The sequence below is a fragment of the Rhinolophus sinicus genome, chromosome 17 (assembly GCF_057876585.1).
Source record: "Rhinolophus sinicus isolate RSI-liver-muscle chromosome 17, RSI-T2T, whole genome shotgun sequence".
Classification (NCBI taxonomy): domain Eukaryota; kingdom Metazoa; phylum Chordata; class Mammalia; order Chiroptera; family Rhinolophidae; genus Rhinolophus; species Rhinolophus sinicus.
Window position 1 is genome coordinate 174,196,636 of NC_142517.1, and position 19,633 is coordinate 174,216,268.

At 38.1% G+C, this 19,633-nt stretch overlaps 1 protein-coding gene and 1 long non-coding RNA gene across 3 annotated transcripts in view; one reads left to right on the forward strand and one right to left on the reverse strand.

Moving 5' to 3' along the window:
• The window catches only part of WDR75 (WD repeat domain 75), a 30,453-nt gene extending 12,871 nt beyond the window's left edge, over nt 1-17,582 (forward strand). The window contains exons 6-21 of the mRNA XM_019740758.3: nt 556-626; nt 2,063-2,182; nt 3,126-3,214; nt 5,653-5,811; nt 6,660-6,719; nt 6,808-6,923; nt 7,956-8,131; nt 9,298-9,455; nt 9,935-10,115; nt 10,965-11,059; nt 11,833-11,928; nt 12,542-12,711; nt 13,038-13,097; nt 15,397-15,543; nt 15,874-15,965; nt 16,381-17,582. Of these exons, the coding sequence (XP_019596317.2) occupies nt 556-626; nt 2,063-2,182; nt 3,126-3,214; nt 5,653-5,811; nt 6,660-6,719; nt 6,808-6,923; nt 7,956-8,131; nt 9,298-9,455; nt 9,935-10,115; nt 10,965-11,059; nt 11,833-11,928; nt 12,542-12,711; nt 13,038-13,097; nt 15,397-15,543; nt 15,874-15,965; nt 16,381-16,585 (1,995 nt within the window). The 3' untranslated portion in view covers nt 16,586-17,582. The remainder of the gene's footprint in view (nt 1-555; nt 627-2,062; nt 2,183-3,125; nt 3,215-5,652; nt 5,812-6,659; nt 6,720-6,807; nt 6,924-7,955; nt 8,132-9,297; nt 9,456-9,934; nt 10,116-10,964; nt 11,060-11,832; nt 11,929-12,541; nt 12,712-13,037; nt 13,098-15,396; nt 15,544-15,873; nt 15,966-16,380) is intronic.
• LOC148754879 (uncharacterized) overlaps nt 1-19,633 on the reverse strand; it is a 239,693-nt gene that overhangs the window by 186,534 nt on the left and 33,526 nt on the right. The window lies entirely within an intron of this gene.

Below are 19,633 nucleotides of genomic sequence, written 5' to 3' on the forward strand. Positions count from 1 at the left end.
AGCATTCTGGGAGAAAGTTACCCCTCCAGTCCTTGTCCTAAAGCCAGACAGTTCAGTTCTTCCCTGTATGTACCTAGAGTCTTTTGAGCTTCTGCCCCACTGCTGGAGCTCAGCGAGTGAGTCTGTCAACCACTAAGTCCTTTAAGAGAAATGCCTGGGACTAGAAGCCTGGGCTGGGGAGCCTGGTGTGGGTGGGGATGGGACCCCTCGCTCCTCAGCGGGGACCTCCACAGCCCACATATCCCTCCCAATTTTTAACCTCCACCCATGAGCATGGGACCAGGCCCTTCCACATCTCTGCCCTCCTACCAGTTTTGAGGTGGCTTCTTCTGTATGTTCTTCATTGTAGGACTTCTATTCAACCAGACTTCAGGCGATTCTCAGTGATGGCTGTTCTGTAGTTTAGTGGTAATTTTGAGATCGTTGTGGGAAGAGGGGAGCACAGCATTTACCGACTCTGTCATTTTGCTATATTAGCTTTTGTGATAAGAAGATTTCTTCTTAAAAAGAGTGTTGACTATTTTTGTGAATGTTATGTTCTATTTGAATTACCAGGGAGAATATGTTGCTGCAATACGGGACTTTTACTTATCTGTTTATTTTTTCAAAAAGAAAAAAACATCAAGGTAAGAATTCCTTTTTTGATAGCTTTATTTTATTTACTCAAGAGTTTGTTATAATTTCATTCTCATACCTGTGATCCACAGCTGTTACTAGTTTCATGTTACAAATGCTTGTGAAACCACAGGATAGGGAGTTTTGTTGTCTTGACCTGATAACCTAGTAACATTTAATAATTGTCAGCTATTAATTACAATATTGTCTTTTGTGTTTAACTTTACCGCTTATGGCAAGACTTTGACATACATTTTCTTTATTTGGTCAAGGCCTTATAAGACAAATAGTACTATTTGCCATATTTTTTTTTTTCAATTACAGTTGACATTCAATATTATATTAGTTTCAGGTGTACAGCATAGTGGTTAGACATTTATATAACTTACAAAGTGATCCCCCCCAATAAGTCTAGTACCCACCTGGTACCATACATAGCTATTATAGTATTATTGACTATGTTCTCTATTCTGTACTTTATATCCCCATGATTTTTTGTAACTACCAATTTGTACTTCTTAATCCCTTCACCTTTTTCACCAAGCCCACCACCCAGTTTGTTCTCTGTATCTGTGAGCTTGTTTCTGTTTTGTTTCTGTTTTGTTTATTTTGTTCTTTAGATTCCAGTTTTTATTTCACAATGGTAAGACTGAGGTATCACTCGTCACAAAAACCCGGGGAGCTTTTTCTAACCCAAACCTCCTTGTACACCTAGATGTACATACTTTTGTCAACATTGGATTTGGCTTAAAAAGGCTTCCCTATATAATCCTCATTGCCATGCTATGGCTGTAGGATTGAATATGGGTTTTTGGATATCTGGGTTAAAATGAGTCAAAATTAGCCCCTTTGAACTTCGATGCACCTCAAATTAACACATATTTTAAATGGGGTAATATCTTCCAAAAAGAGTTGTAAGGATAAATGAGATAACATATTTAAAGAAACAAGTGCTGAACAGGAGTAGTCACTCTTCAGCTCACACTGCCCCCTCTTCCTTTTTAGCCTGTCCATATTAGCATTTGGTTTTCTTTATAGTATAATGAGGATCCTGACAGCTTTTGACACATTAGCCAGTTGTCTCAGATATAATCTCTTAGGCTTATGCATATCTCTTGCTAAAACTTAGCTCCAGCAAGAAATTTTGCCCAGGCAAAAAGCCACTAAAAGGACTGTCTTGTCTTTGTTTCAGTATCAGTGGCTCCGGCAGGCGAGTTATTATGGTAGAATGTTAATCACGTGAAGTATGCATTGTATATTAATAAATGTTTACAAAACAAAATTCTTGATTCTTGATCACAATTTCTTTTTTAAATTTTGCATTTATATTCAGTGATTTCTGAGAACTCTCCAGTTTTGGTTGATTAGGGTAAGAAATCCCTTTCACTTAACCACATCACCACTTATCAAGAGACTTCGGTAATCAAGAAAAAAATTTTTCTTTTAGGTTTATTTTATCATCATCAAGAAGTAAGAAACATGCTAAGAACAATTTTACATGTATAGCATGTCACCCAAAGGAAGATTGCATAGCAACTGGTCACAAGGATGGCAAAATTCGTCTTTGGTCAGTTATCGTGAAGAGCATGGTGATCACTTATGTACTATTTTATATTAGTCCTGCAGAAGAGGGCTGTCTGGGTCCAGGGAAAAGCACAGCGCTGACAAGCCACTGCTGACAATAAAGAGCAGGCTTGGCTTATACCCGCCCCATTTCTCGTATTACTGTGTTCTTCATTGCATAAACTTACTATTTTAGGATTTCTAATCTTGGGCTTTTGGGGGAGTGAAAAATGGCATTTTGCCTTTAATCGTTTTATTGAAGCTAAAGAACTTTGTCAGCCTTTAAGTAAAAAGGAATGATAATAGGGAATGTCTAAATAGTAGGACAGCTTGATAGCCTATTTGTAGAAGTGATTCTGGTTAGAAATAGAAAGTGTGCTTTTTGCACATTAAGACCCATAAGCTTGATATGATTTATTATTTGGGGCATATATTATGATCGCTATACAGGTAACCCCCCTATAACAAGGTTGTTAGTTTCCTAAAAATGCCGTGTTATGTGAATCCGTATTACACGAAACAAAGAACCAGTACGAAAAGGTTAGGTTTCAAAAATTAAAACAACATACTATTATATTTTTATAATTAAAAGAAATTATTAAAGCAGTTTTCACCCAAAGTATAACGTATTAATATGTATTAAATAATGTTTTCTCGTCGTCATTACTAAGCTTTTATTTCATTCCGTGTTGTTTGGGGAGTTCCCTAATTTCGAACGAGCTATCTTTTGCTCTTAAAAGCTTTTATTATGCTCCGTGTTGTTCAGGGATTTCCCTAATTCTCAAATTGTGTTCTAGGATGCTGTGTTGTACGAGGGTTTTCCCCAATTCTCCAACCATGTTAGAGTGATATACCGTGTTATACGCGGGTTACCTGTATTTGGCATGCCATTATTTTTCTAACTTACGACTTTAGTAAAATTTAAAATATTTGGTTTTCTCCAATAGGAGGAATTTTGATGATGATAAGAAATACACATACACTTGTCTACATTGGCACCATGACATGGTAATGGATTTGGCTTTTTCAGTGACAGGTAGGTTTAGTAATGAAAATGAACTTTTGAAGTATGTGAATCAAGTATTTTAGTTCACTATGCTTATAATTTGAAACATTTGGAATTGCCTGGGCCAAATGAATTGTATATCACCCTGTGTTATGAGCAGTGCTCAGCATAGTATACTTTTAAGTTTCAAAACCTTCAGAGTATCAAAATGTACAACATGAAGAAAGAACCTACTTAAGTTACGTTACTCTTTTTTTTAATATACACAGAGCTAAGTGCTTATTGTCCAGAAGTGTAGCTACAGTTCACAGCAACAAATAACTACACCTTGCTAGTGTTTTATGTACATTACCTCATTGAATCCTTAACCCTGTGAAATAGGTATTATTCTCATCTTACAGGTGAAGGAAGTGAGATTTGTAGTTGAGAACTAACTTGCTTAAGGTCACATGACTAGTAAACGTGATTTAAAGAGAGGTCTAATTCACAAGCTATGTTTTAACTTTAGATTGCCTCATTCATATTTACTGTTTTAAATTAATTCAAACCTTTGTTCCATTTAAGCTGCACGATAGTAAAAATGCCTCCTTGAAAACAGGATGATCTTCAGCAGAACTTTGGAGCAATACATTGCCTTTGGTTACTTTTAGCACCCTCACACCCATGTGGTAAAAGTTGTGTCAGTATTATTTTGACTGGGCCTGATAAAAGGAAGCCGGATGCTAGAGAAGATTATTAGGTGCCTGGAGAAAGTGATCTTTCTTTCTGCAGGTCTTACAGAGACTGCCAGGACAAGTCTTAGGTGATGCCTTGTGCTCTGGATCATTACAGGACCACTTGGGTTTAACTCCTGGACCCTCAGGAAGGAGGAGGCATCTTCGGCCTATTTGTGTTTCGGGTTTGGGGAACAGTGACTGGGGCCCAACCTAACATGCTCAGAGCAGTCCAGCAGGAGTACAGTTGTGACGTGTGAGAACTTAAGACTAGAAAGAAGAGGAGGATATTAACCCTACAGATAAAAGACACAGGCTACTCCTCTCCACCCTCCTCCCCAACCCAGCCCCCAAAATACAAATGAGAGTCTGTGTGCCCTGCATATGTACACACGTGTGTTATGTTCAGGCAGTGTCTTTATTCCCTCCTAACCTAAGGTCGTTTCTTCTGCCTTTCCTCCTCAATTTCTTCTTCTCTGCTGTGACCCTTGCCCAAGTCAGGGCCAAGACCAGTTGATATTTATTGTCACTGTCATTTTTCTCTGTTTTGTGCCCTTGCCCATCTCCTCTCATACTAGTTGGCAGTCGCAGCTTTCTGTGGTGGCCTTACTTGCCCTTAAGCCCTTGGACATTCGGGATTGGCCTTTTCAGGTGGGGTTTGAGGAGGAAGGAATAAATAGTTGCATTAGCTGCCACTCAAAGAAAAGAAATAATACAAAGTACTTCTACCTGAGTCCTGGCTATTAGAGAGTTGAATTCTTGATTCTATATTTTAAGTTATGTGGATATTTGTAAATGAGTCATGGTTAATTACAGTACATGGTTGTCAATGAAATAGCAATATGACCCTGTATAGGTAGGTATAAGAGAATGAATAGAAATTAGTTACCTGTGTGAAACAAACTATAAATTACAGTTGTTTTAAGAACTGTTTATAAGTTAAGACACATATGAACAGTATAAACTTATGGCTGTTTTACACCCAGTCATGCTGTGTGTGAGCACTGAAATAATTATTTGCTTCTTTCCAATCCTGAAGCCTTTCTTGTCTCATTTCAGTGCACTGGGACCTCCAGTTCATGTTGAATAAAAGTGATCACAATCACGGGAAAAGTTTTCAATATTTTACCACTTAAAATGATTTTTGCTGTAGGTTTTCTTTAAGTATTTTTCTGCATCTGTTAAGATGCTCATGATTTTTCCCTTTATTCTATAAGTGGAGTTAATCACATTGGTTTATTTTTCAAATGTTAAAATAATCTCATATTCCTGCAATAAACTGAACTCTGCAGTCATGTCTTTTCCTCTTAATATATCATTGGAGTCAGCTTGCTAATTTGTTTGGGAATTCTTGTCTGTCATGAAATTGGCTTGTAATTTTCTTATGTGTACTAGTGTCAATATAGGATTATGCTGGTCTTGGAAACAAATTGGGAAGTGATCTCTCTGTTTTGTTACCTGGAATAGTAAAAATTGGTTTATACTCCTTAAGTATTTGGAAAAATGCACCAGTGAAGCCTAGTGGATGTTTGTTTCATCCACTTTTTCTAGTTATCAGCTGAAGAGCTGGTCAGCAACAAACTAGTTAGGGATTACGGGAACCAAAAATCCCTGAACCAGTGGTCTTTAAATTTTTCGTTTTAAGAGTATATTAAAAGATACGAAGACACATTTTTTGCATATTGTTAAAAATAGTTGTGTTTCTATTTTTTCTTCCCAAACACTGTCCTTTTCATTTCTTGGCTGAATGGGAAGGCTCCAGTCTGCTGAGTGGTGGTCGGGAATCTGTCCTCGTAGAGTGGCGAGATGCCACCGAGAAGAACAAGGAGTTCCTGCCCCGTCTGGGAGCTACTATTGAACATATCTCTGTCTCACCAGCAGGGGACTTGTTCTGTACTTCTCACTCCGATAATAGTAAGGCTAAATTTGTTGTTGTGAGGAAATATAGTTATGTAATGCATAAATTACCTAGTGTCTGTGGTGAGTGGAAAATAAGACACCTCAGACTAATTAAGAGTAGCACTAGATTTAATGAAACATTTTTTTTCTTCCATTCCTCCTCTTTTTCTCACCCCTTCTGACCCTAGATGCGACCAGATTTGAACATTTTCAGAATTGTTACGAAAATGTAGAGCTAAATATATTTGATTTTTGTTGTGCCCCTTATAGTTCAGAACTTTTTCCTGTGGATTGATGTGGGGAGGTAAAGGAAGGGTTTTGAAGCAGGCATCTGTGCTTTCACAGAATGGCATTTTCAACAGAACACTGAGATTCTCCTTTGAGATGGCCAGTATCTCGGTGTGGGAGTCCTATAGATTCTGACAGAAGTGAGGGCAGTCTTACATTCCTCCAAAACTTAGCTCATCCCGTTGCTACTGAGCCTAGGTGTAGACCCCGTAGCCCACTGCCTCCTTTCCCTTCAAAAAGGATCATAACTGAGCAATCCATTAGTGCAGTGACTCATTTCAAAGTAAATTATCTGTCTCTTTCAGAGTATATAAGTTCTGAATTAACACATAAAATGTATTTATAGGCAAAACTGATAAAACTTAGAGACTAATAGAAAAGCCCCCCATGTTCACCCGTAGTTTTTTGGGTTAAATCACAAATATATATTTCTGATTTTCTCGTAATACTCCAAGTAAGTTGAATATACTCAGTTGTTTTGTATTCTGATATATTTCAGAATAATATAAATTCAATTATTTTTTTTCTAACGAAGTTCTGAACTATTTATATTTAACTATTTTTTTTACCCACAGAGATAATAGTCATTCACCGAAACCTTGAGGCATCTGCAGTAATTCAAGGCCTAGTGAAAGGTATTATACAACACAGTGGATTTGGTTGTACATTTTAAAAGTGAATTATTTGTCTGATTTCAGCTATTGTTTGTCGCTTCTTTTGCAGACAGCAATATCTTTACGGGTTTGATGATTGATCCAAGAACTAAAGCTTTAGTTTTGAATGGAAAACCTGGCCACTTGCAGTTTTATTCTCTCCAGAGTGATAAACAGTTATACAACGTAAGATTTTGATCCATTAACCTTAAAACTAATGAAAGTTCTTTACAACAGTGCTGGAGACAAGTAATTTATTTAGTAGCTAATAAAACAAGATCCTGTGCCTATGTTTACTTGGACATAATCCATACTGTCAGTTGTTTACAGCATAATTCCAATGAGGCCTTGGTCGCAGATTAAGTCTACGAGTAAGCCAGCCATTGACACTCTTGGGCAGCCTCTGTCTATATTTCACACTACACTCTAGTGAGCTGTCACACATGTCTGTGGAGTCACAAGGTTAGGAAATGAGAATATGTGGAGTGACAGTCCAAATATGCCTCTGCCTTACGGTGAACAGTGTTGTATATACACACTGAAGATAAAATTTTCAACGTAGATTGAAGAGGAATGCTTCCTATAATCCTGATAAATGCAATGCAGACTTCCCACTTCTTCCTTGGTTCCCCACAGTACCCTTTACAAAAGGTTTCTGTCATAGGAGCTGTAACACTTTGTCTTTCTCACCCTCACCTTTGAACCCCTCAAAGAAAGGAAAAGTTACTAATCTTCGTACATTTCTACTACAATGCCTGGAAATAGGAGTCAATTAATTATGTTTAGTGAATAGACAAGGAAACGGGATAAAAGAAATGACTGTAAATAAGATGCTGGTCTACCTACATTTCTATCTTTTTTCACTTCTTAAAAATTGTATTTTTGCTCTTCATGTTTCTAGTGACGAAGACATTTTATGTAAAGCTATTCTTAGAAACAGAAAAGCATCGCTGTAAGCTAAAGGTTCATAGTCATCACTAATATTCAAGGTCATTGAAGAAGAATCACTACAGAATTAGTACTGTATAATGCGCTCCATTTTTTTGTTAAATGGCAAGTTTGATGCTTATAACTAACAGTTCATTTTTCCCCTTATCTAAAAATCCGTTACTGTAGATTCTAGAAGTTACATATGATGTGGTTAATTGCCATTCCTCAAATGCTTTACCATGTATGTATTTACATTAATAAGTATTTTGGATTTTTTAAACCCATCAGTTAGATATCATACAGCAAGAATATATCAATGATCATGGTCTGATCCAAATTGAGCTAACAAAGGCTGCGTTTGGCTGCTATGGTAACTGGCTTGCAACGGTGGAACAACGTCAAGAAAAGGAAACTGAGCTGGAATTGCAAATGAAACTGTGGACATACAATAAGAAAACACAAGGGTAATACTACTTATATAGCCATGTAATTTCAAAGTAGAAAATATTTCACTTTCTATTTTATGGTTTTAATTGTTGGTCTTTAAGAGGTTTCATTTTGTTAGAGAAATGAAGTAGGTATTCTTCTGATACAGCCTTTAAGCTTTCTGCTCTGAGAAAGCACTGGTGTCCCCTCCAAGTTATAATGACACCTCGTTGCATAAATGAGAAAATACAGAAAAGTGACACGCCCAAGAACATAATACTTAATTCCAGGCAAATCCAAGATTAGAATCCAAATGTCTTAGTTCTTTTGCTTTTTTATACTACCTTCTTTGGAAAAAGGGCAGAGGTGGACTGCAGAGGTGTAATGTAGTGTAGTGGAGAGTGTGTGATTTGATTAGATAAGGAGCCCACTAGCTTCTCACACCATGGCTATAATAACCATTTATCAAGTCCTTGCTGTGTGTTTAGAACTAAGCTTACTGCTTTTGTACCTGTTGTCTTCCTAATCTAAGCCTGTTGTCCGCATTTCACAGGTGAGGAAACGGCCCAGAGGGATTAAGGGATTGTCTCTAGTCACTCCTCTTGGAACCTGAACTTTATAAAAACCACATTACTGTCCTGCTATGATGTTCTTCAAAGAACGCAGTCCTAGCATAGGTTATCTTTCATTCACGGTTGTGCCTCCTCAAGCTGCAAACAGGCTTTGAGAGGTGGTTTGGGTGATTATAAATATTAAATATTGACCAGGGCAGTTTGACTAGGTAGATTGCTTTCTGTTTTCTTGCCACAAGTAGGGGCTTTCAGAGCCATTCCATTCTTTGCTTATTTTCAAAAGTAAATAGTGAGGCATCTGTCATTTTCCTGCAGAATTTAGTACGGTAGGCTTTCAGGTATCATTTTTTGATGACCCCTGTTTTGTACTCATTTCGTACCAGTACATTGACACTGTACATAATCATCTCTATATTATATTATGTAAGTTACAAAGGACAGATAATGCAGAGAACTTTCTCCATTCTGTGGCCATTAGAGCACTCAATTGTCTGTCATGATAGGTGATAATGTATTAGTTGCCTCTTCTTAAAGATGCTATTGTAAAATGTACAGTATGTAAGAAATTCTTATATGACAGTATATCATATGGTCCTGGCATGAGAATAAATTGGTGGTTTCCTTCCTACTAGGTTTGTTCTTAACACAAAGATTAACATGCCACACGAAGACCACATCACAGCTCTCTGTTTCTGTAATGCAGAAAAATCTGAAAACCCCACCTTGGTTACTGCTAGTAAAGACGGTCACTTCAAAGTGTGGATATTAACTGATGATTCTGATATATACAGTAAGTTAATTAAATCTACTGTGTCTAAAGAGTGCACAATTTTAAGAATTGATATATTTATCTCTCTTATATAAAAGAGTTGTATCCGTTCTGGGAGGACATTTTCTACCTTGTTTAATTCTATTGGATATTGCCTGATTTTAAAAGATTTTTAAGAGGTTATATTTGTACATTGTTTTTCTCCAAATCTGTACTTTTTTTAATGATAGTCTTGATTAATTGTGTGCTGATCACTCCAGTTTGTGAGGATATAGTAAAAAGGGCTTTTGCAATTAGTCCTTTCACTGTTCCACTAGAGGGAGGTCAAGGTCCCCGGGAACCGGCATAAATTTTAAATCAGTCAGTACTTCTAACTCAAGTTTTGGGGAGTAGGGTTTGTGTGTGTGTTTTTGTTTCTTAATTCTCATTGCTTATAACTTTCCTAAAATGTTATCTAGCATTTACACCATTTCTGAACTCTATGGTCAACATTTCCACAGAACAAGCTGTTGGCTGGACCTGTGACTTCGTGGGTAGTTATCACAAATACCAAGCCACCAACTGTTGTTTCTCTGAAGATGGCTCTTTACTAGCAGTTAGTTTTGAGGAAATTGTTACAATATGGGATTCAGAGACATGGGAACTTAAATGTACATTTTGTCAACGAGCTGGGAAAATAAGGTAGGTAAATAATTTGGGGAATGTGAAGTTTGTCTTTTAGATTTAAACAAGTCTTTCTACATGAACTTCAGTAATAATTTATGTTTTCTCTAAAAGTGGCCTTGGCTCAGTGGGGCCCCCAGCTTACTAGTGTGCTGGGAAGCTACAAATTCTCTGCATATGAACGATGTGCTGTGATGTATCCATTTCAGAAATCAGGATTGACATTTAATTCTTGGCCTACAGATTTTTTCTTTGTGGTAATACTTTTCAGTTGTGCTACATAATAATAGATGCTATTCTTAAGTTAAACCTCAGTAGATCCAAACAATGTTTAATTTCTGTGTATTGTCATAAAAGCGATGTTATGTTCAAACCTCATTGTTTCCAAAAGGCAAGGGAAAATTAACAGCAGTGTCTTGCTTTTTACTTCACGTAACAGCATTTGAGGACAGTGGTAGATGGCTAATGAAATTGTTTCTATTCCCAACATGTCTGATTCTGAATTTACTTTGTAAAACTTTCTTCAGAATTCATATTACAAACTGGCCTTTTGAGGTAAATGAGCATAAAAAAGGTTTTTGTTAAATGACTGCATATTTCACATACACTTTCTGTATGCATCTTAATTATTATACGTCAGAGCATATTAGAGAAAAGAATTGGTCATCAAACCTGTTTTCCTAAAGAACAATATATCTAAATAAATTTGTACTCTTTAGTCCCTTTTTTCTGCAAGATAATTATGCTCAAAAGCATGTGTCTATCTAAAAATCTGCATTGCATAAAATTGTGCCACAGGTCTGCAGTCCTTTGTAACTAAGTATGATCGAAATGACTATTGTTTACTTCTTTGTGGTTTTACTCTAGGCACCTTTGCTTTGGGAGACTGACTTGTTCAAAGTATCTTCTTGGTACTACTGAAAATGGCATTCTTTGCTGTTGGAATCTGCTCAGTTGTGCATGTAAGATTTTTTTTTTTTTACTACAATGTGACTTGGCAAAGCAGATAGGAAGTGGCCATTAAACTTTGGATTATATCTTCATGTCTCTGCCCAAAGAATATATAATTTTTTAATGGTATATTATACCCCTAAAAGTTGAAGGACTGGACCTGTAATAGACTTGGATTATTTATAAATTGCCTAATGGTCAGTGAATAGACTTCCATTATCCTCACCTTTTTCAGTGTCTCACTGTGTCTGCCTTTCTGTTGTCTTCCATATTCTCCATCCTCCTAACAGTGTGAGGGATGTTTCTGGTGATACATATTAACCTGCATTATCCCTGCCAGCTTGAAATTTGAGTGTAGCCTGCACAGCCCTCCTAACATGTGGGCTTAGTGGCATTGCACTCATTCAGGTAGATGTTTGGAAGACGTGGTTGCTGGGTAATGAATGTGTGAGAACATTTTTTTATATTCTCTACAGTGAGTCGGGGCTAACAATGTTTGGCAGCAGTAGAAAAGCACCTGACAGTAGCTGCCTGAAATAATAACCATTTCATAGTGTATGGAAGGAGTACTTGGTTTTTCTGCTTCCTACACCTCGCTTTAGTGTAGTCTTCCACAAAAAATTTCAGTGTGTCTCCATGTGTCACTTGTAAAATCCTTCTTCCTGAGAACAATAGAATTGATTGTCCCAATAAAGATTAAGGTTATCTATTTTAAATAACAAGCTTTCAAAAGCTTTTGGTAAATTTCTTCTTAGAAGTGAATCGCCTGTTCTTTTTCCCCTAGTGGAGTGGAGTGCAAAATTAGACATTAGCGTTATGGAACCTGATCCGAATTCAGAGAATGTTGCTGCAGTTTCTCAGTCTTCAGTGGGTTCAGACTGTAAGTACAGATCATACTTTGATAGTAAGAGGAGATCGGTTACATAAATTTTCTTTCTAACATCTTTGAGTCAAAGTTGCCTTCAAATCAGATGTTTGTTTGAAACCATTCTGCCTGAGGCACTGCCCTTTCTTTCTTGAGTTCTTGCCCCAACATCTTGGTATGTAGGCATTTATACTTAGTTCTAGGAGAGCTCTGGTACAGCCCTCATTTTTCAGCATGCCAGTTCCTACTCAGCCTTCAAAGTCCAAGAGAGATTTCACCTCTTGGAAGCTAATTTCCCTGAGAAACTTTAATCCTTCTCCTCTGTGATCTTGAAGCACTTTCTACAAACTCTCTTCTAGACAAAATACTTCGTTAATAATGTCTTCTGCAGTAGGCCCTGGTCTCTGGAGCCAGGATTCCTTTTCTCTTTCTTGTCTTCAAAGCCCTCATTTCTCATCTGCGTGGCTCATAGTAGGCGCCCAGATGTTTGTTGAATCAGAGCCTAAAATAATTATGACCTGGGTTATTTAATGGGTAAGTCTCAGGATTAGTGTGGTCTGCCACTCTGAGGCTAGAACTAACATTTACAGGCAAAATGTTACTGTCTGTTGTTTTTTTTCCCCTCTAGTGTTTGTATTTAAACCTAGTGAGCCAAGGCCATTGTATATTCAAAAGAATATCTGTAGAGAGGAAGTCCAATGGGGAGTGTTTGTTCCGCGAGATGTCCCTGAATCATTCACCTCAGAAGCTTACCAGTGGCTAAACAGATCCCAGTTTTACTTCCTAACAAAATCACAGGTAACCGTCTCTCCTTAAAAAAGGCCATCACTTTGTACATGTAATTTTCAGTTGCTTTAATACTTAAGAGTAATAGTGATCCCATGACGGATGGAGTAGTTTTACTAAGGGATTGCTTCTCCAAAGAAATTGTCTAATATGCTCAGTACAGCAGTCTTACTAGTGTGTGTATGAGCACCTCTTACACCCACACCTTCGAGGCACTTTAAGTAAATATATGTGTATATATTATCAAGACAAGTTTTATCAAGTTTTCTAACTTTAACATCTTATTTAGATTTGTACTCTACAATTTATCTTTTGCATTAATCGGTCTCTCTTTTCAGAGTTTATTGACATTCAGCACCAAGTCTCCAGAAGAGAAACTCACACCAACAAGCAAGCAGGTATGTTTTAGCCACTCATGGTACAGACTGCTTTGCCTCCCTACAAGGTAAGGTTATCTTTTAGAACTCAGCTATGAGAAAACATGTTTTACAGGACCCTAAAATGGAATTAAAAACCATACTTATAAACTACTTGTCTCTTTTGAAGTTACATTGTTCTTTTAAAAACCATTTTTACTTTATAGTGTCAGTAATAAATGCTTGTGATTTAAAGAGTCAAGTAGTTTTATGTTGCTTTTCAGGAAAAACTTCTTCGGCACCACTGCCATTACCCATATTAACTCCATGTCTCTGAGAAACGTATTTATATTGCTAATTCTGGGTTTTTCAGGTTTAGCTATTATCTGACTCTGATCTATTAAAGTTGAAGTTATAGCTTTTTTCCATACCACGACTCCCCACACATACACAACTCTCTCTCTTTCCTCTCTCTCTCCTTTCCCTCCCCCCTCTCTCTTTCTTTGTCTCTCTCTCCCTCCCCCTCTTCCTCCCATTCCTTCCCTTTCGCTCCTTTCCCTCCCTTGTTTTCCCCTAGTTTCCCAATCTTCAAATTGAATAGGTCAGTATTTCTCATTATAACCAAGTAAACTCAATTCATAGCCAAGCCATGTAGTATGGACAGATTGTTTTTTCGTGGTCAATGTTTTTTCTCTGGCATTAGTAATTGCCTTCTTCCTTCATTTGTTCAGTTTTCTATTTACTTCTCACCTAATTCATCCCAAATTCAACTTGTGCAAGTCTTCTCAAGTATTTTCCAGAGTTACTAGAATCCAGTGCCATTTATATTATTGATCCTTTACTCACTTGATTTCATTCAGCAGCCCTTTGTTGGGTGTCTACTGTGTTCTGGATACTTGGGGTACGTCAGTGAAAACAATAGTCAGGTATCTAAACTGGTGAAGTTTAGTTTACCAGGAAGATACAATAAATAGCAAGCATGAAACAAGTAAATATGTAGTGTTTTAGAAGGTGATAGAAATTAGGAGGGGAGGAATAGAGGAAAGGGAGGCAGGGGATACTGCTTGCATTTTAAATAGGGTGGTGAAAGTTGGCCTCAGTGAAAACGACTGGCTTTTCCTCAGGAAATGTGGAGCCTCTTGAAGTGTTTTGATCAGAGAACTAAGGAAAAATTAATTACTTCTCTGCTTTCATTTTCTCCGTTCTTTTTCTAGAACTCCTGTTATTTATATTAGTGCAGAACCTTCTACTACTGAGAGCTCAAATATTAACTGTTTCCTCCTCTTTCTGTTTTATGGGAGAACTCCTCATTTTCATCACCAAATCTTTTTTTTTCCTCCCTTTCTCTCATGCATGGTGATTCCATCAGGTTTTGTTTTCAGTCTATTTTGGACTCTGTCTTTTATTTTTGGAGGTTTTCATCAGAATCTGATGATGCCTGGCTTTCTGCTTTATTTCAAAGTGAGTGTGAGCAACACAGCCATTTGGAGGGTCTCTGCTGGGCAGAACTTGTTCTCTGGCCTCAACTTATCTGAGTTATTTTGAGAAAATCTCCAATGTCATTATTTTGAGGTCTTTTTCTCTTAGGCAGGTCAAATTGCCCAGATAAAATTCTTTAAGTTCTTACCTGAACAATGTCAGCCTGGCTGTCAGTGTTCTGAGAAGCACCCTCCACGAGGTACAACTGCCTTCGACTGTGAACACACTCCCTCCAGCCCCACCAAGCAGTGCAGTCGAGAGGGCGCTTTTGTTTCACTCTTCACAGAATATGCCTCCAGCCCTCCGCTGGGGCTGAAAGGAGCTATGAATCAGAGTGCTCTCTGAGTAGACTTTCAGCCAGATTACTTGGGTCTTTTTGGTCCTTTACACATGTACTGTTACAGTTGGTACTAATTCCTCAACATTTGCAGGATTCTGCAGTATAAATTGGGATCCTTCTTGGCTTTCCCCACAGCCAGCCTAGAATTCTGCTTTTTCAGGTTTACTGAGTTACTTACCACCCTTCAACCTGCTTTCTAGCTTCCAACATGTTAATGTATTCCCCATTCACTGGTTTATGCCCTTTTTAAAAGTGCTTTGCTATCATTTTTGTAGGATTTGAGGGAAAAGCAGTGATAAGTGGGTATTTTGTTCTATCATCTAAGTGTCCGTTGTTAGCTTTTCCCACAGGTAATTGGGCTGCTAGGCCTCAATTGCTTTACCTGTAAAATGAAAGACTCATACTAGATAATTTCTAACGTTTTTCCTTCCCTGACCTTTTAGGACTCTTTATTACTTCTTAAGTCAAAGGCAGTTCCTCCTTTTTATTGAAGTAATTTCCCTTTGTCTTAAATCCCTATAGCTACTAGCAGAAGAAAGTCTTCCGACAACTCCATTTTATTTCATACTGGGAAAACACAGGCAACAGCAGGATGAAAAATTAAATAAAGCTTTGGAGGATGAACTGATACAACTACCCTTAACAGAAAACATACCTGCAATTAGTGAGGTAAGTAGCTATTAAAGCAAACAATGTGAAACCGATTATGTGCACTAAAGCACCTTAAGTTAGACTTTTTATATACGTATTATTCAACAGATAACTTTTGAATAATCATTTGTATACTGTACAACTTTAATACCCAAATCAAATAGCATACACTTATGATTTCAGGTTGTTTGAAGCCTGGGGTGAGGGGAGGAGTTGTTTGCATAAATAATAGGAAGGTAGGAATAGATTTTTCTTTAGGTTTGGTTTTTCTGTGGGGAAAGCTTATTATGTTGGCTCTTGGCATTTCATCTTTTAAAATGAAACCCTATTTTTCTGTTTTTCCTCTAGCTTCTTCATACTCCAGCCCACGTACTGCCATCTGCTTCTTACCTGTGCTCCATGTTTGTGAATTCATTACTGCTGTCAAAAGAGACTAAGAGGTAATCCAGTTCTTAAAATATGTTTAAGATTTCTGTTTTGGGAAACAGGTTGGTTTTCGTTATTCTTTATTAGAATATTTTTGCACTGTATCTCCCTTTATTTTGGCTTTAACATGTACTTAAAGGATATAGGATTATTAAGTCATGTAAATGAAATGCATTGAAAATAAGTGTCAGAAAAGAGATCTTTTGTATGTTTTAAAGATTTGATATACGTATAACTCAAAATTACACTTTTTTGTTAAATTCACCTGTTCTTTATAATAGCGTGTAATTTTTAAACTGTACTCAATAACAAGGTTTTCCATTTACTTTGTCTATTTGGTTACATTTTTATATAAGGGTCTTAAGTTAGAAAGTTATTTTTTAGAAATATGTAATAGTAAGTTTATATTTTATTATGTTATTGTTAAAGTGCTGAAGAACTTCCTGATGATATAGATATGGAAGAAGAAAAAGAAAGTGAGGATTCAGATGAAGAAAATGATTTTACTGGAAAGGTTCAGGATACAGATAACACAGATTTGGGAGAAGACATTATACATCAGTTGTCAAAATCTGAAGAAAAAGAACTGAGAAAATTCAGGAAAGTAGACTACAGCTGGATAACTGCTCTCTAAGCCTTGGAGATGGGGGAGGATTCTTGCTTTTGTTTTTTGTGTTTTTTTTTAAATATGTTGATATTCCAAAAACATTTTAATGTTATTTCTGTTTTTAAAATATTAACAGTCTTTACCTTTTGAGTAACTGATAATATGAAGCTATATTTGCATCACACTTTACAGTTGCTGAGTTCATTCATATATACATCTTTTATCTTTTTATTGATACCAAAATTCATTTGGTGGCTGTCATGCAGGGTCTCAGCTCCAACTCCCCACACCAGAACGCAGGATATGGTGAGGCCAAAAAGGAACAACGGAGCCATAGATAGGGGAGTCATACCACTATATTCTCGCTGGTGGCTGTTTAAGACACAAAAGCGAACATTCGCCAGTACCCCAACGAAGGGTCTTCCTGCACCCCCATCTCGCTGAGGCCTGGCGAGACACAGGAAGTAGTATCAACAGTCCACAATCCGCTTGCTAACCGCGCTTGCTAGCCGCAATCCACGCTTGCTAGCTCAGTCACGGCAGTTATATTGGTGGCTAATGGCTAACCGGTAACAGCTGATGGCCACGTAATAACTGAGCCAGCACCTTTCCACGTGAGGCCGAGAGCCTGGAAACTGCTCTCTGGGACTCTGTCCCCACACTGGCCAAATATGACCTGAATTGATATTAGGTCTTCTGTAGTCCTGATTCATATCTCTTACTTTATTTATTTCTCTTAGACAAGTTTAGAGAAATGATTTGATTATGTGATGTTTCACAGACCCCACTGAGGGTATTATATAATATAGAATGATTCAGATCACCTGGCTCAAGCCTTTCAGGTTAAGGCTTGTCTGCCATACTTGTAAATAAAATTTTCATGACAGATTTGGAAGATAAGGAGAACTGTTACTACTCTCTCTGTGTTACGGCTATGAATACAGGCATACCTCAGAGATCGTGTGGGTTCGGTACCAGACCACTGCAATAAAGCAAGTATTGCAATAAAGCAGGTAGTAATCTTTTTGCTGGTGGAAGGTCTTCCCTTCAATTTGTAAAAACCACAACATCTGTGAAGTGCAGTAAAACGAGGTGTGTGTGTACTGTGAAAACTGCTTTTTAACCAAGGTCCCACTGCTAATAGAGAAGAATGCATCTCCTCTGTATTAAAGTAGTGAAGTTGCTACATTTTAACCCCTTGGCATTTGGAGTTTTCCAGTTCCCCAACAGGTTTCTATAAAATTCAAAAAGTTAAGGAGGCAGCATAGGTAAATCCTGAACTCACCTCCCATGAACACATCAGAATTACAACTAAATTGTAGAACAGCCATCACTGAGAACCACCTGAAGTCTAGCTGAACAGAAGTCTTATAACTAAGGATATAAAGCAGCCACGCACTTCGAGACAGGTAGGAGCAGAGACTTGTTCCAGGCAGGTCCCACACCCATGGAATGGTGATTAATAAACAGTATGAATAGGTTGGTTGCAGAAGGCCCCCCTGAGTTGTGAGGCATCCCAGCCTCACATGGGGCTCCCCAACCCAGGACACGTGTGTCAGGAAGAGGAGTCCCATAACGTCTGATTTTGAAAAGCAGCAGGAATTACATTCAAGAGAAATGAAGATCAGTGGAATGGGGTAGGGGGTTCTCAGGAGTTGAGCACCAGTGGGGGGGCACCACTGTTTCATTGTTGAGCTCTTCTCCCACCAAGCTGGCCAACGCAGGCAAGTGTAAAATCTGTTCTCCATTAACCTAGCTAACTGCTTGCCCTGTGCCCAGCCCACTCACCTTGCCAAAGCCTCTTCCGGCAGCTCTGACCCTCCATACAAGCAGCGACCCACCTGAGAATGCACTGCAGTCTCCCCAAAGCCCACAACCTCCACATGACTGGCAGCCAGCCTCGGCTCATACTGTAGCTCCTGCCCCAAGCCCAGCACAAAAGACTGCCAGACTTGGTTTTGCACTGTAGCTCCCACCAAGTGGCCTCAAGCCTTTACAAGTGGGGGCCAGCCTCAGACCACACCAAAGCCCTGCTTAAGTGCCTCCCTCTCCATGCAATCACCCACCCCCTCCCCCGCACAATAGCTCAACCGCTGTCGTCACAGCCAGTCAGCCTGAAGGTCAACCCCATCCACTGACATGCCAGCAGCATTCGAGGCCCAACTACAACAGGAGGGCACATGAGACCCACACGGGCACCCCTGGAGCACATGACTCAGGTGACCAAGGGGGACTGCACCACTGGACCCCACAGTACACCTACATAATAAGGCCACACTTTCGAAACTGGGAGACACAGCAAATCTACCAAATACCTACAAACACACAGGGTAGCTGGATAAGAAACAAGACCAGTGCATATGCTTCTTGCAACAGACTGTAGATCGAAAGACAAAAGTGAAGAGAGGCACAAAGACAACATAGGTCAATGGAACCAAACAGAGCTCTGAAATAAACCCACACTGATAGGGTCAATTATCTACAACAAAAACAGGCAAGAATATGCAATATTCTTATATTGTAAAGATAATCTTCAATAAATGGTGTGAAAAAACTGGGCAGATACACGCCAAAAAAAACCCCAAAAAACATGAAACTAGTCCACTTTCTTGCACCATATATTAAAAAAATACTCAAAATGGATTGAAGACTTAAATATAAGACCCCAAACCATAAAACTCCTAGAAGAAAACAGGCAATAAACTCTTGGACATTGGCCTTAACAATATATGTTTTTTATATGTCTCCTAGATCAAAGACAAAAGGAAAAATGAATGGCCCTACATCAAACTAAAAAGTTTTTGTACCTCAAAGGAAACCATCAGTAAAACAAAAACATAACCTCAATGAGAAGATATTTTCAAATAATACATTCAATAAGTGGTTAATATCCAACACATATAAAGAACTTACACAACACAACGTTAAAAATAATCCAATTAAAAAATGGCAGTGGACCTGAATAGACATTCTCCAAAGAGGACATACAGATGGCCAATAGACATGAAAATATGCTCAATGTCACTAATCAGAGAAATGCAAATCAAAACCACCATGAGATACCACCTCACACCT